General features: G+C 38.0%; 7 protein-coding genes across 7 annotated transcripts; 2 read left to right on the top strand and 5 right to left on the bottom strand.

Annotated features, from left to right (window-relative positions):
* Nucleotides 1–9: 9 nt before the first annotated feature.
* On the bottom strand, nucleotides 10–438 carry PHYBLDRAFT_141296 (hypothetical protein; the record flags this gene model as incomplete). The annotated part of the gene is made up of 1 exon (XM_018430560.1): nucleotides 10–438. One exon carries the CDS (start codon nucleotides 436–438, stop codon nucleotides 10–12), a length of 429 nt encoding a protein of 142 aa, XP_018295446.1.
* Nucleotides 439–465: 27 nt separating this feature from the next.
* On the bottom strand, nucleotides 466–2076 carry PHYBLDRAFT_141295 (hypothetical protein; the record flags this gene model as incomplete). Its single annotated transcript, XM_018430559.1, has 4 exons — nucleotides 466–632; nucleotides 707–1286; nucleotides 1326–1486; nucleotides 1983–2076. 4 exons carry the CDS (start codon nucleotides 2074–2076, stop codon nucleotides 466–468), a joined length of 1002 nt encoding a protein of 333 aa, XP_018295445.1.
* Nucleotides 2077–8750: 6674 nt separating this feature from the next.
* Nucleotides 8751–9186, top strand: PHYBLDRAFT_141291 (hypothetical protein; the record flags this gene model as incomplete). The annotated part of the gene is made up of 2 exons (XM_018430558.1): nucleotides 8751–8948; nucleotides 9019–9186. The coding sequence occupies 2 exons, from the start codon at nucleotides 8751–8753 to the stop codon at nucleotides 9184–9186; spliced, it is 366 nt and encodes a 121-aa protein (XP_018295444.1).
* A 2175-nt stretch (nucleotides 9187–11361) lies between these two features.
* PHYBLDRAFT_108315 (hypothetical protein) lies at nucleotides 11362–12453 on the bottom strand (the record flags this gene model as incomplete). The annotated part of the gene is made up of 2 exons (XM_018428040.1): nucleotides 11362–11607; nucleotides 11953–12453. The coding sequence occupies 2 exons, from the start codon at nucleotides 12451–12453 to the stop codon at nucleotides 11362–11364; spliced, it is 747 nt and encodes a 248-aa protein (XP_018295443.1).
* PHYBLDRAFT_60536 (Homeodomain-like DNA binding domain-containing transcription factor) lies at nucleotides 12454–13443 on the bottom strand (the record flags this gene model as incomplete). The annotated part of the gene is made up of 4 exons (XM_018440657.1): nucleotides 12454–12594; nucleotides 12718–12864; nucleotides 13310–13345; nucleotides 13381–13443. The coding sequence occupies 4 exons, from the start codon at nucleotides 13441–13443 to the stop codon at nucleotides 12454–12456; spliced, it is 387 nt and encodes a 128-aa protein (XP_018295442.1).
* Nucleotides 13444–15457: 2014 nt separating this feature from the next.
* Nucleotides 15458–16798, top strand: PHYBLDRAFT_141287 (hypothetical protein; the record flags this gene model as incomplete). The annotated part of the gene is made up of 2 exons (XM_018430557.1): nucleotides 15458–16423; nucleotides 16523–16798. 2 exons carry the CDS (start codon nucleotides 15458–15460, stop codon nucleotides 16796–16798), a joined length of 1242 nt encoding a protein of 413 aa, XP_018295441.1.
* A 481-nt stretch (nucleotides 16799–17279) lies between these two features.
* PHYBLDRAFT_164315 (hypothetical protein) lies at nucleotides 17280–18532 on the bottom strand (the record flags this gene model as incomplete). The annotated part of the gene is made up of 4 exons (XM_018434987.1): nucleotides 17280–17432; nucleotides 17491–17679; nucleotides 17761–18057; nucleotides 18110–18532. The coding sequence occupies 4 exons, from the start codon at nucleotides 18530–18532 to the stop codon at nucleotides 17280–17282; spliced, it is 1062 nt and encodes a 353-aa protein (XP_018295440.1).
* Between the last annotated feature and the right edge of the window lie 3369 nt (nucleotides 18533–21901).

Genomic DNA, 21901 nt, shown 5'->3' with positions numbered 1-21901 from the left:
TTGCTTTGATCAGTTTCTGGAGGTGTCATTGGTGAAGAGTATAATGGGCAATATCCTCATCTTGTAAAACAACTTTGGATCGATCAGCTTTCCAGTTTCATCCAGTTCGTGCCGTTTTAAGAAATGAGGCTCTTCCAGCAAGGACTTGTGCCTGGGAATCAAATGAAAGACTTTCCCAGGTGAGATGCTGTAGCATAGGGCAACATCAACAGGGGTCGAGCCAACACCGAGAAGATTTTCAAGCTTTATGCTAGTAGATTCAACTTCGACGCCAATTAACTGACCGCCTTCCAGAATATAAACTATGTAGCCTTGAACAAAAACGGCTGAGTTATCCATGGTATGGAACGATTCTACTAGGAAACGGGCTGGAGTAGAACCATTCATAAAGTTAACAATATCACCAGACCAAAAATCTATGCGGTTGTGGGTGAACATAGGTTGTTGATAGTATCAATGTTTTCTTCACTTTTCGCCTTGTTGTAGACAAATGGACTGGTTAGGAGTGCGATCAGAGAGGGAAAACATGTTTCTTGCTTTCTTGAGGTTGACAGCAAGAAACTGGACGTGGACTGAAGGCAAGTTGATATAAGCAGACGTGGTCTTGTTTTCCGGCAACTGGATATTGACTTCTATGGACAGAAATACAGGAATCTTGAACTTTTTCTTGGTCTGATAGTTCAAGAGGGCATCCAAACGAGGTAACTTGAATGGGACTTCTTTTGGATAGCTTCCTCGTGAAGCTTAAGGACAAGACTTATGGCAAACAGGATCTTTTTCAAGATCCTGCGAGATACCATGTCATTATTGCCATCAACAAAAGCAAGCAGTACCATAGACTGGAGATCTGGGAACAGGTGGGTATCTGATTTATACTGGTTCCATGTCATATGCGATCCAGTTGCTTCTCTCAGTAAATCAAGATCTGCATCCAACGATGAGCTGGTATTGGATGCAGAAGACAACATACTATTTCTTATATGCATGTATAGGTGGTTGCCTGGACTTGGACTTTCAAAGGGCCTGGTGTCCTCATCCATCTCGATAATACTTTCACTGGCATCGAGTTCAATCTCGCTAACATTATTGTCACCATTGCTGTTCATGTTGACAACATTGCTGCTGTCATCATCCTCCAAATCGGATTCAACGTGTAGGTCTTCGTTAACGAAATCGTCTTTGTGATCAGGGGTGGTCGGCTCAGCAGTGTTCGTAGTCTGTCGTTGTGATGCTAGGTTTCTATCGGCATATTGAGGGCTAATATCGTTAGCAATATGAGCTGCTAACTTATGATATTTGGTAAGGTGGCGTCGTAGATTTTATACGCAATCAAAATCTTTTCCACAAAGTGAGCAGGTCTTTCCGATATTGTCAAAGGCAAAATTGTGTTGACCTGGTCCTTTGGGAGCAGAAACTACCACCCTAGAATTTTTTGGGTAATTAATAATATGCTGCATCACAGGGCTTTCGTGATGCAATGTATTGTCTAACGTGATAAAGGAGTATAGACGACCACCATATATTTATTTATTTCTGCATCTTTAAACAACAAGTCGATTTCTTTCAGAAACCAATGAAAAGTATTATTCATGTAACCAGTAATAAGCGTATAATGGTCTTCAAAAACCAATGAAATCTGTTGTGAATAAGTATTGATTACTGCTGAATCTGAGAGTAAGACTGAAGGATAAAATAATATCCTCAACTATTCCAGTCAAACGGATCTGCCTTTATGATATTATCTAATACACAGATCATCATACACATAATTGATTATTTATTATTATCACCATGACATGGGATATACAAATACATATACATTATATATATGGCACCATTATATTTTATCTACATATTTCTTTTATTAGACAAATACTTAATTGAGAGACTACAACTACAACTATTTAATATTATGAAACATTACCCAAGTGTCTGGGTCGGAATAGTAAAATATTACCAATAGCATAAATGCTCTTCTTTACCAAAACTCTTGGACTGATCTGACTGGAGAAGTATCATATCAATTGGTCTTTCCGGATCTTTCCAGAAGAACAATACTCCTGGAATATGACTCATCGTAATAAAGATTACTTAAGCACACACTGAATTACAAATTAGAAAAACATATAAATATCAGTAGACATTGCCCTTTAAGAGAAAAGAAAAATACAAAGAATAGTTTTACGGAAATTCATATAACCGACACAAGTTAATACCAATTAACATTTTCTGACATGAGTACCCCTGAGGGATTGAACCCACAGGACAGGGCACACATGTTACGGCAAGGTAACCTACCTAACCGTGCCCAGTCTACAACACTACGTCCAAAGAACAAATCTTTGCACATCTTCACTGCTCCCAACTTTGACGAGAATATGATTGTGGATCTTGCATCCGCTGCATGGGCTAGTACCATCCATCCAATGAGTGTCTTGTTTAATCTCGGAAAACTCGTTCCCTCAAGGGACGTGGATGATGTTCTCTCTGACCGTGTAGGCCGGATGACCTCTCTCACTCTCCGTTATACTCGCTCAAAAGACCTTCTGGCAGAAGCCTTCTTTACTGACCCTTCCTCCCGCACCAAAGCAACGTCCAACGGGTTGACCTATCAGAACACCCGAATCATTGCTACACCAAGATTGCCTTCTAACAGCCACATTGTTAAGGTTAATCTTTACCGTATTAACGCCTGCGATCCTAGCACAGATCTACTCGAGCCCATCGAAAATGCATTCTGGCCTTTTGGCAAAATCGTTCAGCTGAGAGCTTATCTCTCACACCATGGTACTTTCTGTGGCAAAGCCACTATCTATTTAGACACCTCTGGACAAGATGAAGTCTGCAGTCTCCCAAGCCGTCTCCACCTTGGTGGGTCTCTTTCCTGCCTTGCTGAGCTCCGCTCCACCGATATCACACCTGTGTGTGGATACTGCCAAGAGGAAGGGCATTATCTACGCTCCTGCACAAAACGTCCTCCCTGCGCACCTCGCTACCAACGATGCGGTGTTCTTGGTCACACCATAGACAGTCGCGAGTGCCCCACTCATCCAGACAATATCGAAGCCGAGCGGGCTATCCAAGAGCAGCAGCAGATTGCACTTGCCAATACTGCGTCCCTTCGCGCACACCAATACTCGGTCGCTATGATAGAGACACCCGTACTACCAGTCACTTCATCAACCTTGACTCCTACCCATGCTTCCCCCATTCTCAACCCACCTACTACACACACAATACGTTGCTGTTCCATATCAGTGATGAATACTCGCGCCATGACAATCAGAAACCGGACCCCACACAACGGCAATCCCCCAATTCAATTTGATACAACTATGTATGACCCGACTGGCCGTGGGCTCAATGCCAGCAAGCACTCACCAGGCGCCCGAGGCCTACATAGTCGCGATGATGGCATTAACCCAGCAATTTACACTGATGACGAACTTCGACAGTCTCTTTTTGAGGCCACTCTCCGGACTCGCGCCCAAGGTGCATTCCCGTATACTGATCTGGATGGTAACACACCTATGACTGATGGAACTGAAAAGTCTGACCGCTCAGGTCAGCCAAGTTCATAAATGACTGTACAACATCTTCGCATAGGAACCTTGAATGTTTGAGGTCTCCTCTCTACCATCAATAACCCACAATCCCCAAAACTTCTTTTCATCCAACACCTTCGTACCCTTTCCCCTTCCCTTTCATTACTTGCTCTCCAAGAGACTCATTTACTCCCTATACATCACTCATCTATTCACCTTACATTCCAAGCACAGGCCAGCCTATGGACCCCACATTGCGGCCTCGTCTCTTTCGATCCCCTCCTCCAATTATCTCAACTGCATGTTTCTCCTGACAACCGTGCACTCGTTGTCAAGGTTACACATACCAACCATCGTGTTAATCCTTTTGTAGTTGTGGTTATTTATGCACCCAACATTCCTTCCCACCGGCATACTTTCTTCTCCTCATTAGCACGCACTCTCCCTACTGTCATTCCTTCCCTGCCCGCCTTTATTCTGGGGGACTTTAACTGTGATCTTAGCCATCGTCGCAGCCATCCACCGGACTGGAAAGGATACATTCAGGGTAATTGCGTGGATGCCATCACTAATTCTTCTTCACCTCCGTTACCCACTTTCCACAGCTCTCGCACCCACACACACATCGACTACATTTTCCATCCACACAGCATTGTTACCAAACGCCCTGAGGTAACATTTATCAATCCTTTATGGACTGACCACTGCCTTCTTGCGGTCTCCATTCCTTTCTCTCGCCCCCACCAGGTCCTGGAGTCTGGAGGTTTAATACGCAATATCTCCTGCATGATGAATTTGATGCTCTCATTACCAACTTTCTGGATAAGGCCGACTCTTTTCTCTCTCCTGACATGTCTCCCGGTTCTCGGTGGGATCATATTAAGCATGCTATCAAACAGCTCACCCTAACGTACTCTAAACGAGTTCAACGTCAACTCCGAAATCAGGAACGCCATCTTCATCATGCTCGAAATGAACTTGCAATTCATACTCGTTCTCCTCAACTTCTCCGCATTGAACATGAGCTTGCCACCATACAATTGTCTCGGGCCTCCACCTTGGCTGCCAGATCTGGTGCTAAATGGTGTGAAGCTGGTGAGACTTCTTCGAAATATTTCTTTTGTGTGCTCAAACAGCGAGCTGCTGCAAAAACTATCTCCTCTCTTGTTGACCCTGTCACTGGCGCGATCTACACCTCTCCCGCAGATTTGCTTGGCCATACTCGCTCTTTCTACCAATCTCTTTACTCGCCGGAACCCATTGACTATCCTGCTGCACACTCTCTTATCGACAAATTCCCACCTTCTGCCCGTCTGTCTTCCACTGACTCTGCCTACCTCATTGCTGATGTCACCTTGGATGACATTCTGTCTGTCCTTAAAGCCACCCCCATCAACTCTAGTCCTGGGATGGATGGTTTGCCCTACCCATTATGGGCTCGGCTCTTCTGTCACCCAACGGTCCAAAATCTTGCAGTTCAAGTCTATAATAATGCATTGCATGGTGTTTTTCCTCCATCTTGGCTGGAAACCGTACTTGTTCTCCTACCAAAAGCCGGTGACACTACCTCTCTCTGCAACTGGCGACCCATATCTCTTATAAACTGTGACGCCAAGTTGTTCACCAAAATGCTTACGTCCCGTTTACGATATGGTATCGACACACTCATAACACCATTCCAAACGGGTTTTATGGCAGATCGGTTTATTGCTGACAATGGTTTGCTGACACGCCTTGCCATGTCACATGCACAAATAACCCAAGACCCATGTGTTGCCCTTCTTTTGGATCAGGAGAAGGCCTATGACCGTGTCCACCCTGCGTATCTTCGTCTTGTCCTGGCCAGAGCCGGTTTCCCTACAATTTTTGTTGACTCCATCTGTGGTCTCTTCTTTTCTACTCAAATCCACGTGAATGTGAATGGGCACATATCTTCTTCTTTTCTACAAAGCCGGGGGCTACGTCAAGGTGATCCTCTCTCCCCCTTGCTGTTTAACCTGGCCTTCAAACCTTTGCTTAGATCCATTCTCGCTTCTCCTGCCATCCGTGGTTTCTGATTTCTGGTTCCGCCATCTCTCTCATCGTCCTCTCCTGAGCTCTCACCACCTCCACTCAAACTTCTTGCTTATGCCGATGACCTTCTCGTCTTTCTTTCTCTGCCTGCCGAGATGAGTGGTCTACTCAACCTTTTGCGTATATTTGGCTTAGCCTCTAACGCGAAAGTCAATCTCCATAAGACAGTTGCTGTTGCTATGTCTGGACAATTTCATCCGGATTGGGGCCCTGTATTGGATGCTGCTGATATTCACAGTCGACATGACTGTCACTCCACCACTGCCATCCGTTACCTAGGCTTCCCATTGAGCTCACATCCGTCCCAGCTTGAGACCTTCCATGCAGCTTTACTGGTCAAGCTTAGGAACCATTGCACGCTACTTTCTCAAAGATGCTTGTCCGTTCATGGTAAAAGTATTGTGGCAAACTCACTTCTTCTCAGCTCAGTATGGCATATGCTATACGTGACTCCTGCACCGCTATCTTTCTTTGCTGCCATTCGCACTCATATTCGCTCGTTCCTGCAACTAGGTTTTGGTAGCCCTGGCTGGCCACTTCTCTGTCTGCCACGCAAATCAGGCGGTTTGGGCCTGATTGATCCTGATCATCAACAACGAGCTCTTCAATTGCGCTGGATTCTCCCTATCTTGCATTCTCACTCTTTTTCTTCTACTTCCTTTATACTGCCATACCTCAAATTTATACTTCCTCTAAACTTTCGCGCTCCTTCTGCCAGTATTGCACTTTTGTTTCCCTGTAGTAGTGCAACTTGCCCGACTTCACTTCTTCCACTGCATTGCGCTTGTACCTCACTTCTTCCAGCTTCTCTCCCATCCAACTTGCAATTGCCGCCAACTGTGGTCCAACACTTCCCATTAACTTCAATATGGATGAACGTGCCACCCTTTGTTGACTCTTCTCTGAACCTGAAAAGAATTCTGGTTTCTGACGCATTTTCTCTGGAGACTGATGACTGTCTTGTCCGCAAGGTTTGTGGTACGTTTTCTCGGGCACATAATCGTATCGGTCATTTCTTCCAACAGATTGATTCTGGCAGGATGGTCCTCTGTCCTTGGTTTATCTCTTGCCTTGAACATCGACCTTCTACTGACACCCCTTCCCCCAATCTTTCCTCACTTCTTTCTTTGGTACGGTTGGACAACACTAGTTTGGGTAAAGCTAGCACCGGATCTCTTCGATGCCATCTTCGCCCGCAAGTGCCCTCATCTCTAAATTCGTCTGTCCAATGGTGTAAATTCTGGTCTGTCTCTATACCCCACCACTGTCGCACAGTCTGGTGGAAAATGCTTTGGGATAGAATGCCAACCCGAAAACGTCTCAATCTATTTATACCTCGACGCTTCCCCAGCTCATCTTGCATCTTTTGTCAAGATGCTACTGAAGATCAGTATCACTTTTTCTTTGGCTGTTCTATCAAACGGCAGGTGTGGAATGTCATTCTCTCTCGCTTTTGCCCGGCCTGGAACCTTGCTGAAATCTGCCTTCTCCTTACCAGAGGCAGCTTCCCACCACGTTCCTCCCATCAAGGCTTTTGGATTATCCTTTCCACTGTCACTGCTAAAGCGATTTGGAGTGCTCATTGGAAATTTGTTTTTGATGACCAACCCTTTCTGTCAGGCGTTGTGGCACAAAAAGCGTCCACTGTAATAGAAAAACACATCGGTACACTAGCTTAAGTATTTCCTGTCTAATTTCCTCTCCTGTTTCATTCCGTTTTTTTCTTATATTTTCGTATTTCCTCCCCCTTGTCCCTCTATCTCTTATCTGTTCAATTAAGTCTACTTTGATGGCATTTTAAAAGCTGTACGCAGAGCGTGACAGTAGATCAATAAAATACTAAAAAAAAAAAAATATCAGTAGATAGTTCCATGTAGAAAAACAATCAAATTTTATCATTCTTTACTTTTCTTTTGAAATAAACAACCTACACAAGTTCTCATGAATTCTTTCATCTATATTATATTTTGCTTTATTTTCTCCCCACAACATCAAGAATTTGATGGACAGTTATAAAAAAAATAAGCAAAATTTATCGTATATTAATAGATTGTTAAATAGATCACTACTATTCATTGAATATGCTGGAAGATTCAAATCTTCCCTTCATTGCTTCTTTTGTTGCCACGTTTATATCAAAATATGTAGTAAATTCTGGTGGTGTCATACTGCTAAAGTTCATCAACGAGGTTCTGGCGCATTTTGGACAGTCCTTCCGTCTTCCCTTGAGCTTGAGTGGTCTCAATTCTATGACAGGAATCGATTTGTTAACTAGAGGCTTGCATCGTTATGTTGCATGTAGTGAATGCAACAGCATTTATCTTGAGTCTGCGTCTGTTCCTCAGTGTTGTGATTCTTGGAAGCTTTCTGGACCAGTTTGTAAAAACAATCTTTTCTTGAGAACCGCGGCTGGCTTGCAACGCCCAAGAAAATTTTATATATACAGCTCAGTTACAAACATTTTGCATACTCTTTTCTGCCGTTCTGGATTTGAGCAATCGATCAACCTTTGGAGATCTAGACAGTAAGTTTTAGGAACTCTATTTGACATCTATAATGTTGCGAAATGGAATACTCTGAAAGATAGCATGAATCAGCAGTTTGTATGTGATGAACGATCCATAATGCTTACTCTCAACATTGACTGGTTCCAATCTTTTGATAGGGTTACTTACTCTTGTGCCACCATTTACCTCTCAATCAAAAATCTTCCAAGAGAAGAGAGATATAAGAAGGAGAACGTAATTCTTGCTGGCCTCATTCCAGGGCCTAAAGAAGTCAAGACAAGTGAGATAAATCACTACCTCCGCTCCATTGTTGTCAAACTTAAGACTTTGTATAATGGTATAATGATGTCCACGGCTCAGTGTCCCCAAGGAACTCATGTTTGCACTGCTCTGTTTCTTTTTGTCTGTGATATTTCTGCTGTCCACAAGACACGTGGGTTTACATCACACACCAGCGTCAATGCATGCCCTATATGCAACCGTAAGCTCACTTGCCTTCCCAACAAAAGAGGCATGAACTATTCAGGATTTGCCTTCTCTGACTAGGTAGCTTGAGCTGAGCAAGAGAACCAGCGATTTTGCTATTGCATGGAAAAACGCAAGGAATGAGAACCAGCAAAGGATTATGGAAAGAGAGAATGGTGTCCGCCAGTTGGAACTCCATGAGCTTGTGCATTCCAACGCAGTAGAGTACACTATAATAGATCTGATGCATAACCTCTTCTTCGGAACCCCCAAACTCATCATGAAAAAGTGGATATCAACTGGTCTGATCTCTAATGCGCACCTTATAGCTATGCAAGACGATGCTGATAAGCTTCATGTTCCTATAGGCTATACATCCCTCAGAAAAAAGATAATTAAGATATTTCCTTTCATGAACTGACGAACAGAAGTCCTGGTACCTTGTCTACTCTCCAGCTGTTCTGTCTGGCAGCCTTCCACAAAAACATTTTGACAACTGGATGTGCTTTTTCAATGCCTGTTGGTATCTAGCCATGCCAAGCTTGACATACAAAAACCTTGCTGAGGCACATTTTTGCTTGGAGCTATTTGGATGAAATTCACAGACTCTGTATGGAGAGCAATTCATCACTCCAAATATGCACCTACACCTACACATTAAAGAAACGGTTCTTAACTTTGGGCCAGCTTATGATTATTGGCTGTTCAGCTTTGAGCGTTTTAACAGCATGGTTAAATCATATAAAACCAAAAAAAAAACAGCTTTGAGGGCACAATCATAAAGAAATACCTCGAGGATACATCCAAAGTCAACTTAATCCAAGCAACTTTACCTATGATAGAAAATGAGAAGCACAAGTCGTTACTACATGAAATCACCAATTCTGACATCATCATCAATATGCCACCCACAAACACTGCCCACAATTTTAACCTAAGCAACTTCCTTACAGTGGTCCCTCAATAATTTCATGGCCCTTTAGTTTCACACTTCGATAATTTCAAGGCTCTTGTGATATTTCAGGTACGAAACAATAGAAAAATAATAAATTTGATAATAGAGACATATAGAAATACTTTGAGACTGTATATCAGTTGTGCTTTATTCATAAATAAAAAGTGTCCCTTTTTATAAGAAAACACAATCTGCTCTTGTCATTACGTGTTAGTTTCTTAAGACTTTCTTTACTAAATTTAGTTATTAGAGTATATTTACTGCTTAACTAGTGTTGGTGTTACAATTATGACATCAAGTCATAAATCATACTTCTTTAGCTCTTAGCTATTCTTTTCTCTTTTATACTAGAGCTTTAGGACTTCCTAATAAATTAGCTCCATATCGATCTGACACAGTTTACCTGGCAGTATGATATAATTATCTTAACAATCTTTAAGATATTATCTACAGTACTAACTGTAATAATTATTGGTCTGATTACTTAATCGTTTATATATATTTTATACTGACAAGATGATAGCTACTACGCTATCCCAATATGAATATGTTTTTATATATGATAAATCCAACATCCGAGTGTCGGGATCACCACAGCTCTGAAAACCCAACTTGAAAAATAGGGCTTAACTTTCACAATTTTTGTTAATTTCACTTTCATGAAATGTTTTGATCTTGAATCCTTAAAGAAAAAAAAAATTAGCCAATCAGACGAAAGCAATATAGTTAAATATTGATTTAAATTTCTTTAATTCAAACTTTTCACAATTTTGTAATTGACATCAATGTCAAGTGCGTTAAGTTTTCATGCCAAACACTGGGTTATCAAGTTGTCATCTAGCTTAATTTTTTTAAATTTTTTTTCATTTTTTTTTCAGAAATAAAATAAGACTACATGTGCTATATTTTGATTAAGTTTCATTTATTAATTGTTTAGTAAAGATCATTCACTTGAAAAATATAAATATAATTCTAATTTGTTTTGTTATAAAAGTTTTTATTATAGATTTTATTATTTCTATCTGTCATTACTATTTATTATTATTTGCAATTATTACTATTTACAAAAATATTACGAAATCTGGCTTTGACTGTACTTGGCTGCTACCTGTTTTTTTCTTTATTTTTAAATAAAGAAAAATATATTTCTTATAGAAAATTGTTTTTATTTTATTTGAAAAAATAAATAAATTTTAAAAAGACTTGAAGAAGCTAGTGACTTTAGTTTGCTTTGAGTTCACACTTTTCTGAAACTTGTTACGAAGGCCTTCAACCTTATTCACAAAATCTTTGTCAATATCTTTGTCTTCCAAGATATCCAAAAGCGTGCAAACATACTCAAACTTTTCAGAAGCAGAATATGTTCTCTTGAAAGGAACTGCTGATTCCATTTCAGCAATTTCTTCATTGCTGCTATTGTTGGCTGCATTGTCGTCTGTGTCATACTCTTTTATGACAATGTCAGCAATCTCGTTCTCATTGATCACTCTATGAGTGCATTATCTCTCATAGAGTGGGTCTGATTCGCCGGTCGGACAATCTTCAAGAGACAGAAGACCTGATCTGGCAGTCTTGTCTAGGGTTTCTTCCAAACCCTCGACCAGAACCTTTTCAGCCAGACTTTGCTGAAACATAGCCTGGTTTACATCTATAAATTATATTTAGAATATTAAGAAAGTGAAATTGAAAGATTATATTACTATTATAACCAATAAATTGTTTTACTACTACCTTCACTATCTTTGTATTCAATGAAGCAAACGATTGTTGCATTCCAGCAGTTCTCAATAGTTTTTGCTGAGACAGATTCCCAAGCCTATCTTATCCATTTTATTGCCCATAATTGATCAATTTCAAAGATTTTATCAATGGCCCCAATCTTATCTTGTTTGCCATTTTGAATCATGCCAATATACTGATATGTCTTAGCATACTGTTTACACTTAAAATAAGTCTTAGAAGCCCAAATGATGCTACCATTCAATGGCTGAAGGTGGGATGTAGTGTTTCGAGGCAGAAAAAGAAGCTCAACATTTGTAGGCACATTGTTGTATTTGTGATACTTTAATATCTGATATCATATACAAATCCAGACAAAAGTATCAGTCAAAAAGATCGTTATAAATGATTATCCAATATGAAGTCCTATCAGAAACATAAGAGCAATATGTCTGATCCATCATTGGATCATCTTCAAGAAGTACTTAAACTATTATCGCAAAGCTGTTATGATGACTCATATCCAGGGTGACTGGATATATCTCAATAAATATAAATATCATAAAGAAAATAACTTTTATTACAATAATTCGATTTGACTTGAAATTTTAATAAACACAATAAAAAAGAGTCTCAAAGTACTTATCGTTCTGCCTTTCTACATACAAATATAATACGCATAATCTACTATATGATCAGAGAAACTATTGAGAATCAAAAGCACTTTGCGGTTTTGCACTTTCATTGAACGATCAAAGTGATGGAGGAAAACATAGAAGATTGATCGTGTCATCCAGGCCTTACTGTTGTAATGATACATAAAAAATCCATGATCTACTGCCTCTTGTTTTTTACTGTTTTTGTTAGAACAGTTTAGTCTTCTAGCATGACCAATCATCAATATATCAGACCACTTGTCTATTCCATCGGCATTGTACAAAAGACCTACTATAAGCAGCTTTTTATTTTCATTCCAACCAGAAAATTTCTGGTGAGAAATCCTTGTTCTTGGTAGGGCGGCATAGAAAAGTGCTGTTTCATCAAAGTTATAGATGTCACAAGCACTATAACCCTCTACTTTCTCTTTGATAGCCGCCTTGGCAATCTGAAGTGACTCTATGTCTGTTGAAGCAGCCTCACCATGAATTCGATTCATTTTGATACAATGACGCTTTTCAACCTTCTCCATTCAGCCTTGAGAAGCATTAAAATCTTTAACGCCTATTCTTTTAGCAAAAATAGTAGCTTTCGTCTTAATCAATTCCCAAGTAATGGGGATCTGATTATTTTCAGCAATTTTGATCAAAAGAATCACTGCTTCTTCGATTTGCTATAGTTATGTGACAATAAAATAAGATTAATTTTATTTTTTTATATAGAGCAAAAATGCATAATGTTGAGATATATTACATAAAAGTCATTTTCCCTTTTGAACGCACTTTCTGTTCTTTACGTTGGCTTGCATTATCAAGCCCTGATCTCCTCTCTTCAAAATCTTTGAGATTGTAGAAACATTAAGAGCTTTCTGAAAACCAAAGGTTTCCTTTGCCCACTCAGCCAATTGAGGGTTACTCATAGACAGCTTTTTCTTTTTCTTTTTCTTTTTCATATCACAAATCTCAAGATGATTTGCAATATTAAGCAAAACATTTTTTTTGCTAATATTTATTATTTAGTTCTGTATTTAATAGATTTTCTTAAAGTATCACAAAAATTGAAAATGATATTAGACAAGCATCATATAATAAGCTAAAAGCATACCAAGAAACTGTTATTATTTGATTGAATAAGAATTTGAAACAATAATTGGTTACGAGACAGAGGGGGGATAGAAACACTACAGAAATTATATGATTCTCCCTTGAGAAACTTCGGTTGAATCAAAGGGAAATTTTGATAATATTTCCACTCCACAGGGTTTTTTACTTTTGGCGGCAACAATTTAATTGGGCCAATTCAATTGGATATAGCATATGCTATGCCTTCTGACATTTATTTTGACTAGTGCTTTGCCCTGTCGCCGACTGATAAAAAAAAACTTTTACTTTGATATTAAGACTAGACCGATTATATTTTAAAGACTATAAAAAGAAGTTTAATTATATGCTTTTATTACTTTGATTTTTGTAATTTTTGTAAATGCTATTGTGGTTATAGAATTGTAAATATATAAAGACATAGATAAATGGGGTTTTATTTCGCAGATATTCTGTATATATATAAAAATTTTAAAAGAAAATGTAAAACTGAAACATTTTGTTCGAATATATCGGTTTTACATTTATAGAAAGCGACATAATATGACATGGTTGACAAAAATGGGAACCAATCAGTATAACATTGAGGAGATATGTTAAAAGGGATTACCAATTGGATACCTGATTTAAGGATTTCTAGCTACGATGTAGACTCTGATATTAAAATAGGAAAGTCTATAAAAATAAACTATGTTACTGAATAATTTCCTTTTTTTGCAAATTTCATAAACGCAACCCAATTCCTAAAATGTCTAATAACCAAGTTGAATGCAGTTGCTCAGTATGCTCTCCAAATGGCAGATACTCTGTTATGGTCTCTTCCCAGATACGCCGTAGACATTTTGCAGATGATGTACAAAGAAATTTCCAAAAACAATCTTGTATGTATAAAGCTACCTTAACATTTTATTTTACATAATAATTTAACACATTTATATAATACAGTGTTACCTGCAGAAGCAGTAGACATGGTGAATGACAATGCTAATGACATGGAGATTGATTCCAAGACAAATATTTCTGAAGATCTTGAATGTAATTATATTTTTTTTGCAAGTTTTATAAGCTCTTATAATTCTAATTATTCAACTCTTTCTACTATAGTTGTTCACGACTTATCCAGTTCTAACGATGAGGATTTGTCCAACTCTTATGAATTCAATAACGAATCTGAAAACATTGAAGGTTAGTATAAAAAGCAGATAAGAGAAATACCTTGAAATATATTTTGGATATTAATACAACTATGCAATAGAACAATTGTTTAGCCATGAAATGCCAGCAGATCCAACCCACGCTTTCATTGCATCCTTTGCTGCATATTTTATATCCAAATACGTGGTCAATTCTGGTGGTGCTATCTTTATCAAGTTTATTAATGAGGTGCTGGCACACTTTGGACAATCATTCCGTCTGCCATTGAGTCTGAAGCGTTTAAATTCATTGGCGGGTCTAAGCACATCGACTGCAGGCATCCATCGCTTTGTAGCATGTGGCAAATGCCATAAGATTTTCTCTGAGTCAGCATCTGAGTCCATTCCCCAGTGTTGCGACTTCAGAAAGTTGTCCGGAAACACATGTGGAAACAATTTGTTTTTGGAAGCCCCCAATAGCTTGGATAGACCAAGAAAGGTCTACATGTACAACTTGATAACAACAGCATTGTCCATCTTCTTTTCGCGTCTTGGATTTGAGAGATCAATCAGCCTCTGGAGATTCCAACAGCAAGTACCAGGAACTCTGTTTGATGTATACGACGGGGCAAAATGGAACTCATTGAAAGATAATACTGGTCAACAATTCGTAGCACATGAACGTTCCATCATGCTGACACTTAACATTGATTGGTTCCAGCCCTTTGATGGGGTTACTTACTCTTGTGGCGCGATCTACTTGTCTGTAAACAATCTGCCCAGGGAGAAAAGATACAAGAAGGAGAACGTCGTCCTTGTGGGACTTATGCCAGGTCCAAGCGAAGCCAAAACAAGCCAGATAAACCATTATCTTTGCCCTCTTGTAACCGAGGTAAACCAATTGTATTCTGGTGTTGCTATTCCAACAAACAAGTGTCCTTCCGGTACCTTGGTCCGTGCCACAATTCTTCTCATTGCTTGTGACATCCCAGCCACAAGAAAAACATGTGGATTTACATTGCATGCCAGTACTAACGCATGTCATGTATGCAACCGCCAGTTTTCTTGTCATTTGGATGGCAAGGGTATGAACCATTCTGGTTTCATATTCTCCAATTGGATTTTCAACACTGACGAAGAGAACAAAAGAAATGCAGAGAGATGGAGACAAGCTGGTAGCGATGCTGAAAGAGCAAGATTAGAGAAAAAGAATGGTGTCCACTGGTCAGAGCTCCATTGACTTCAATATTTCAATGCAGTTGAGTGTACCATTATAGATCCGATGCATAATCTCTTCCTTGGCATGGCAAAAAGGATGATGGAGAGATGGAGAGAAGAGGGTCTTATTACCAGTGAGCACCTGGCCGAAATGCAGCAAGACGCAGACAGTATAATAATTCCTCTCAGCATCACTCCATTGCATAACAAAATTGGAAAGGGCTTTCTGTTCACAAAGGCAGACGAATGGAAGTCCTGGTGTTTGATTTACTCTCCCATTCTCCTGGCTGGTCATTTACCATCAGAAGACCTCTGTGACTGGATGGAGTTTGTTCACGTGTGCAAGTACTTGACAAGACCAAGTATAACTGTCGAAGACTTACATGTGCATGATTTTTTGGAGTCGTTTGGTCAAAAGTGTCACGTTAGGTTCGGGAAGAATTTCATATTGCCCAACATGCATCTACACCTGCATCTCAAAGAAACCGTCCTCAACTTTGGCCCTGTGTATGGGTACTGGCTCTTCAGCTTTGAGAGATACAATGGCGTATTAAAAAACTATGCTACAAATAACAAAGATGGATTTGAAGGCACGTTCATGCGAAGATACCTTGAGGACACGCGCAAGATAGATCTTTTTCGTACAACAATGCAATCTCTCCAGATCTCCTCTCAAGTCTCTTTGATATATGAGCTCGTTGATTCATTTCTGATTCTTGTCACTGTCACTGCTGCTATCACTACCACTATTGTTCCTGCTGCACTGTACTTGTCGACCACTTCTTCTGGTTTCAATCTGAAGACCTTCCTTGATTCTGCTGAAGTGAACATCGACAATGTCAAAGGCAACGAGCCATTGCTTCCTTCTGCCTTCCCTCTCAGTATTGATGAGTTTGTTCCAATGAAAGAAGACGAGTATGCCCTTCTGCTCAAGTTCTACTGTACGGCGTACAGCAATACTTTGTTGACAGGTTACCAAGACGCAATATTTGGCCAATTGTTCGTGAACAACATGATTCAGAAGATGCAGTCCATCAATCTTCTTGGCCAGGTATATAAAGGCAGCAATGGTGTAGTTCGACGTGATTCAATCATATAAACAATGTTTCATGAAAACAATGATCGTGGAATTAGCGCGTTTACTGGTCAGATCCAATATCTTTTTGTCAGCAATATCATCAACCCAGTTACATACCAAGCAGACAGACATACATTCGCATATGTCAGGTGGTATAGAACGTCTAGCCAGGATACAAGAAGTGAGCAGTTTGTGGAGATGAGCAAATTTTCGTTTACAAGAAGCGATTTTCAAAACATCTTACCTGTTCACCGCATATTGATGCCTGCTGCTATTGGTGTACATACAACTGTCACCGGTAATACCCATATGCTCATTGCCCCTTTATATAGAAAAATTTATGCATAAACAAAAAAAAACATATATATATATCTTTATTTATTATTACTATTATTATTATTATTATTATTAAAAATATTTGCTTTATACAAATGATATGATGAAAAGAAAAAGTATTTTATATTGCCATTTTTAAAGTCGTTTGCTTTGAATGAATAAGCTGATGAAGAGAGAAAGTATTTTGTGTTGCTCTTAAAGTCGTTTGCTTCGAATGAATAAGATGATGAAGAGAGAAATTATTTTGTATTGCTATTAAAGTCCTTCAATTCGAATGAATAAGATGAGGAGAATAACTATATTATATTGCTATTATTAAAAATCTTTACTTTATACAAATGAGATGATGAAGAGATAAATAATATTTATTTATCATTATTAAAAAAAATGGTTTGTATAAATAAGATGATGAAGAGATGAATTATATTTATTTATTATTATTAAAAAAAATGGTTTGGAAGAATAAGATGAAGAGAAAAATTGTATTTATTTATTAATCTTTAATGGTCCATTGAGCTAGTGGGACTTTTAAATCATTGGGAACATCTGCGTCACACGTAACCCTGATACGAGGGATAAGTTTCAGTGATCTTTGCTGTCCTTTTGCTACAGCATAATCGTCAAGTCTTTCCAAGAGCGTTTGAAGCTATTTTTTTTTCACATTAATTATTTTTCATATATCAATTAATCTCTAAGTATATTACCTCATCACTTCTCCAGTTAGGGCGATAAGCCTTCAGGCGTTTACTGCTGGCCAATCTAGTTGCCTCATCATCTGTCTCATCATCAGACATTGCTGCATTTTGAAGGACATGAGCACAATTGTCTCTTTTCGTGACTGTATCAATGGCTTCTTTGTTTTCAAGATAAGCCATGGAACGCTGGCAAAGAAGCTGTACATAAATTTAAAAAATAACAGTGAGTATCAAATAATATATATATATACATATCTAATTAGACACTTACTAACAAACCATGCTGATGTCTTCTTGATGCAGTTCTTTTTCTGTTTGCAGATGAAGGCGTCTGCGGGACTCATGGATCTGGTTGCAAAAATGGTTTTTTACTATACATGCAAGGTCACTTGTAAGTATGCCAGCAGATTGAGGTTGGCTCCGCAAATATGCAGTTAGAGCCAGTGCAAGACTGTGGTTATAGCCACCTGTAAAGTAGCTTGTAAGGACCCATCCTGGCTTTGCAGCATTTGTGGCTACTTTTCTTTGATCACTACTGCTGAAGTTCCGCTTTTTCAGATACCCATTGATCAATTTCTATGAGAAAAGTGTTAGATGTCTTGGCCATTATTCTCAAATCAAATCTTACAGAGATTGCTGGGTGTCTCTTTCCAGGCACATAATCATCTTCCATCAATGATGAAAGACCAGTGACCGCTTCAACGCCTGATGTAACATTGTATCTGGAAGCAGTATTTTGGACAACAGTTTGACCAGAAACAATATTTGCAACTGTCTCCTGAAGACAAGTTGTGGTATCATTGGACTTGGTGATACTGGTGGCCATGCTTGCAATTTGGTCAGTAAGACTCTTCATCTGAGCATTAAGACAGGCCAGCATTGCCAGAACTGGATCGGCCACATTACCATCAACATGGCTACCTGCCGGTCTCGTGGTAGGTGTATACATAACCGATGCCAGACCAGTGTTGCTGTTGGGCATGATATTACGTGCAATAGCCGCATGCACAAAGTTATTCTCAGAGGGACTGTTAGAGGTGAAGTTGTTCATTTTCTATATAGAATCAAATATTAATATATAGTGCCATAGGTTAGGAAAGTGCACACTTTGAATTCCCAACTTTTTTTTTAATAAAAAAATGTCCATCCCTTGTTTTGTTTTCTCTTTCACACCCTTTATTTCTCATTTAATTTTAACCATGTCTTCCAAAAACATTTCTGAAGCTCGTATGCTTGAAAGAGAGATTTTAAGCAAAAAGAACAGCGTAATTATTGGATCTTTTAAATCTGGAGAAAAAGTACCAGTCATCTGTGAGACGCATGGAGTATCACAACGAACTGTCTACAATTTAGTCAAAACATATAATGAAAGAGGGACTGCAGTTACACCAAAGCAGAAGGGACCTTCCAGGATATTTACTGAAAGAGATCTGCATGTTTTGTGTTGCGAAATAGTGAAAGACAGGTCAGCCAACCTGGATACCCTAATTCCGACTATGTCAATCATCTTGCATCGGACTGTTTGCAAGGATACCTTGCGTGATGCTATTAAAAGACTTAATATGAAGTCATGTATGGCTGTACACAAGCCTTGGCTTACTGATAAGTATCAAAAGAACTGCATGGCATTTGCTTGCCATGTCCAAAAAGTCAACCACAGCTGGGAACACGTAATTTGGAGTGATGAGTCATCATTTATACTGTTTCCTATGTGCAAAAGTGTACAAATCTGACGTCTGGCATCAGAAATATACAGATATGACTGTATAAGACCAATGATTTAAGGTGGAAGAGAATCAGTAATGATTTGGGGATGTATTTGGTCTGGTGGAGTTGGCTCTCTAGAAATCGTGCATGGCAGCCAGAATCAATGAAGTTATAAGAACATCCTAGAAAAAAGGCTGGTTCCCTTCAAACGTCGCCTGGAGCAAGCACACAATAATAGTTTTATTTTCCAGCAAGATAACGCCCCTTGTCATAGAACAAAAATGATAGAAGAGTACCAAACAGCTGCCAATTTGGAGGTAATGAAGTGGCCTGCACGCAGTCCCAATCTTAGCCCGATTGAGAATGTGTGGGCATATCTTAGGAAGCAGGTGAGGGCTAGAAGATCTCACCCAAAGAACCTTACCCAATTGAAAAGGTTTTTACAAGAAGAATGGAGAAAAATACCAGCCTCTGTGTGTGCGACCCATTGCAACTCAATGCCAAAGAGGCTATATGCTCTCAAGAAGAGTAAAGAATTGTATACAAAATATTAAAATATATTTTTAAAACCAATTTTTATAGAAGAGAAGACTTCAAGCTTTCTTGTGTGTTATTTTGACAGTGTGTTATAAGTTTAAAAATGGAAAAACATAGATGGTAGCATTTGTATAAACATTTTCATTTTTTCGGAACTTAAATCTGTGCACTTTACCAACCTATGGCACTGTATATTAGCTAATGAAATAAGCTTGACACAGTTTCTGTTGAATTTATACATACAAATAAAGAAGGTGATTGAGAGAGGTCAATTAAGTAAAGTCGAAGCCCTATTTATTACAAATTTTCAACTATAGTAATTATTCAAACTACATATGTTTCAATTCGGAGAAGTATATATCTTTGGGTAAATGAATCGTCTTTTTTTTTGAAACATTGTTTATCTGCCGCTTTTCTTTGGAATCTATATATTTGAAGTCAAGCTATTTTCTTTCTTTCTTTTCTCTTTTGCACTTTTTGACACAAATTTATGGTAAAACATTTTCCTTTTTTTTTGCTTCTTTGTTTTACTTCTTTGTTTTACTTCGATGTTTTACTTTGATGTTTTACTTCTTTACTCACTGCTTTTTGTCTTCCAACAGTTTGACAAGTTATATATTTCTTTTTTTTGGTAAAGTATCTAACTAGAGACATGCCAATAAATAAATGTTTAAAGTATTTATTCTTTACTAATAATGCCAGCAATATAGATACCATTATATCCTTTTGATGCCATCCACAATAATATTCACATCTCATATTGTGATATGTCTTTACGGAATACATGTATTCTAACTTTGCTTTTATATCCATCTTTTCTTTGTAATCATTATTCAATTAGGTCCAAGTATTATTTTCTTAGAACAATAACATCTGATAAGTTTTTTTTAACAAGCAAATCATCTATACACTCATTATAAACAATACTAAATGTGATATCTTTTGGTAGCAATTAGTGTACCAAGAGTTTTAATCTTGTAGTGTTTACTAGCTGTCAATTATTAGTTTATGACAATTGTATCAAGCCCATAAGTATCAATTTTCTTATATTTTATTTTCAATGATATCATCTAATATATATATCTTTCTTTTCTTGTGTTATATAGTCGACTATCTCTTCAAGTAGGTATTGGCGTAAGTGCTTTAAACAATAACAGTTCAACAGTATATGGTGGGAAGTATTGTTATAATCAATAGTTTTACAAAATGAATGTACCAAAAAAACTAGAATGCTCATCAAGAAAATATTCTTTTTCAAATATCAAAATAAACAAAATAAAAAAAAAATTTCACTCAAAATAATACAAAACCGCTTCTTTAAAATGTATGGTTTCACAAATGTGAAATGCTAAGAAATATACTTTCCCACAAATTCGTGCTATAAAACCATAAATTAATATACAATGAAAAAAGGGGAAAGTGTTCCTGCTAAAGAAGTATTGATGTCCGATTCAAAAATGAATGATTTCCCACAAATTTTATATAATAAAAATATAATTGTCCACAAATTCGTGTTATAAAACAAAAAATAAATATACAAGGAAATAAGGGGAAAGTATACCCACTAAAGAAGTATTTTTATTGGCTTAAAATGAATGCTTTCCTATAGATTTTATATGATAAAATATACTTTCCCACAAATTCGTATTATATAACTAGAGAAAAAATATACAGAAAAATATAGGGAAAGTATAGATGCATAAGCAGTATCCATATCTGGTTTTTTTTTAGACTAAATGATGACCTAAAATGAAATATAATGACTACATGTATCAAGAGCACGAAGTATACACTCATTATTTCTATTCAAATACAATTGACAGACTAAGAAGGGTTATTGTTACTCAGTGAAACAATACTTACTTCATGATCTTAAACTTCTATCTACCTGGTATAAGTATACTAGATATCTCACGGGTAACATTCCTAAAACCACACAGAAATCTTGGCTTTAAACTCAATATTCACATACTTTCTACTCAATGAAATCATATAATTTTTGTAGTGAAAATAGCAATGCAGGCAGGGATTATATTTATCTAGAATGAATTTAAACAGAGGATTGAAGCATATTGAATCATTTCTTAATATATTTTTCTCTATTAAAGAATATTGTAAACTCCGCCCAGTTAGTGGGAAATATATAATCCAAACTCGTTAATTTCACTTTTTGATA

Source organism: Phycomyces blakesleeanus (genome assembly GCF_001638985.1).
Source record: "Phycomyces blakesleeanus NRRL 1555(-) unplaced genomic scaffold PHYBLscaffold_4, whole genome shotgun sequence".
NCBI classification, from domain to species: Eukaryota; Fungi; Mucoromycota; class Mucoromycetes; order Mucorales; family Phycomycetaceae; genus Phycomyces; species Phycomyces blakesleeanus.
Note: the sequence above shows the minus strand (reverse complement) of the source record. Positions and strands in the feature narration are given on the sequence as shown.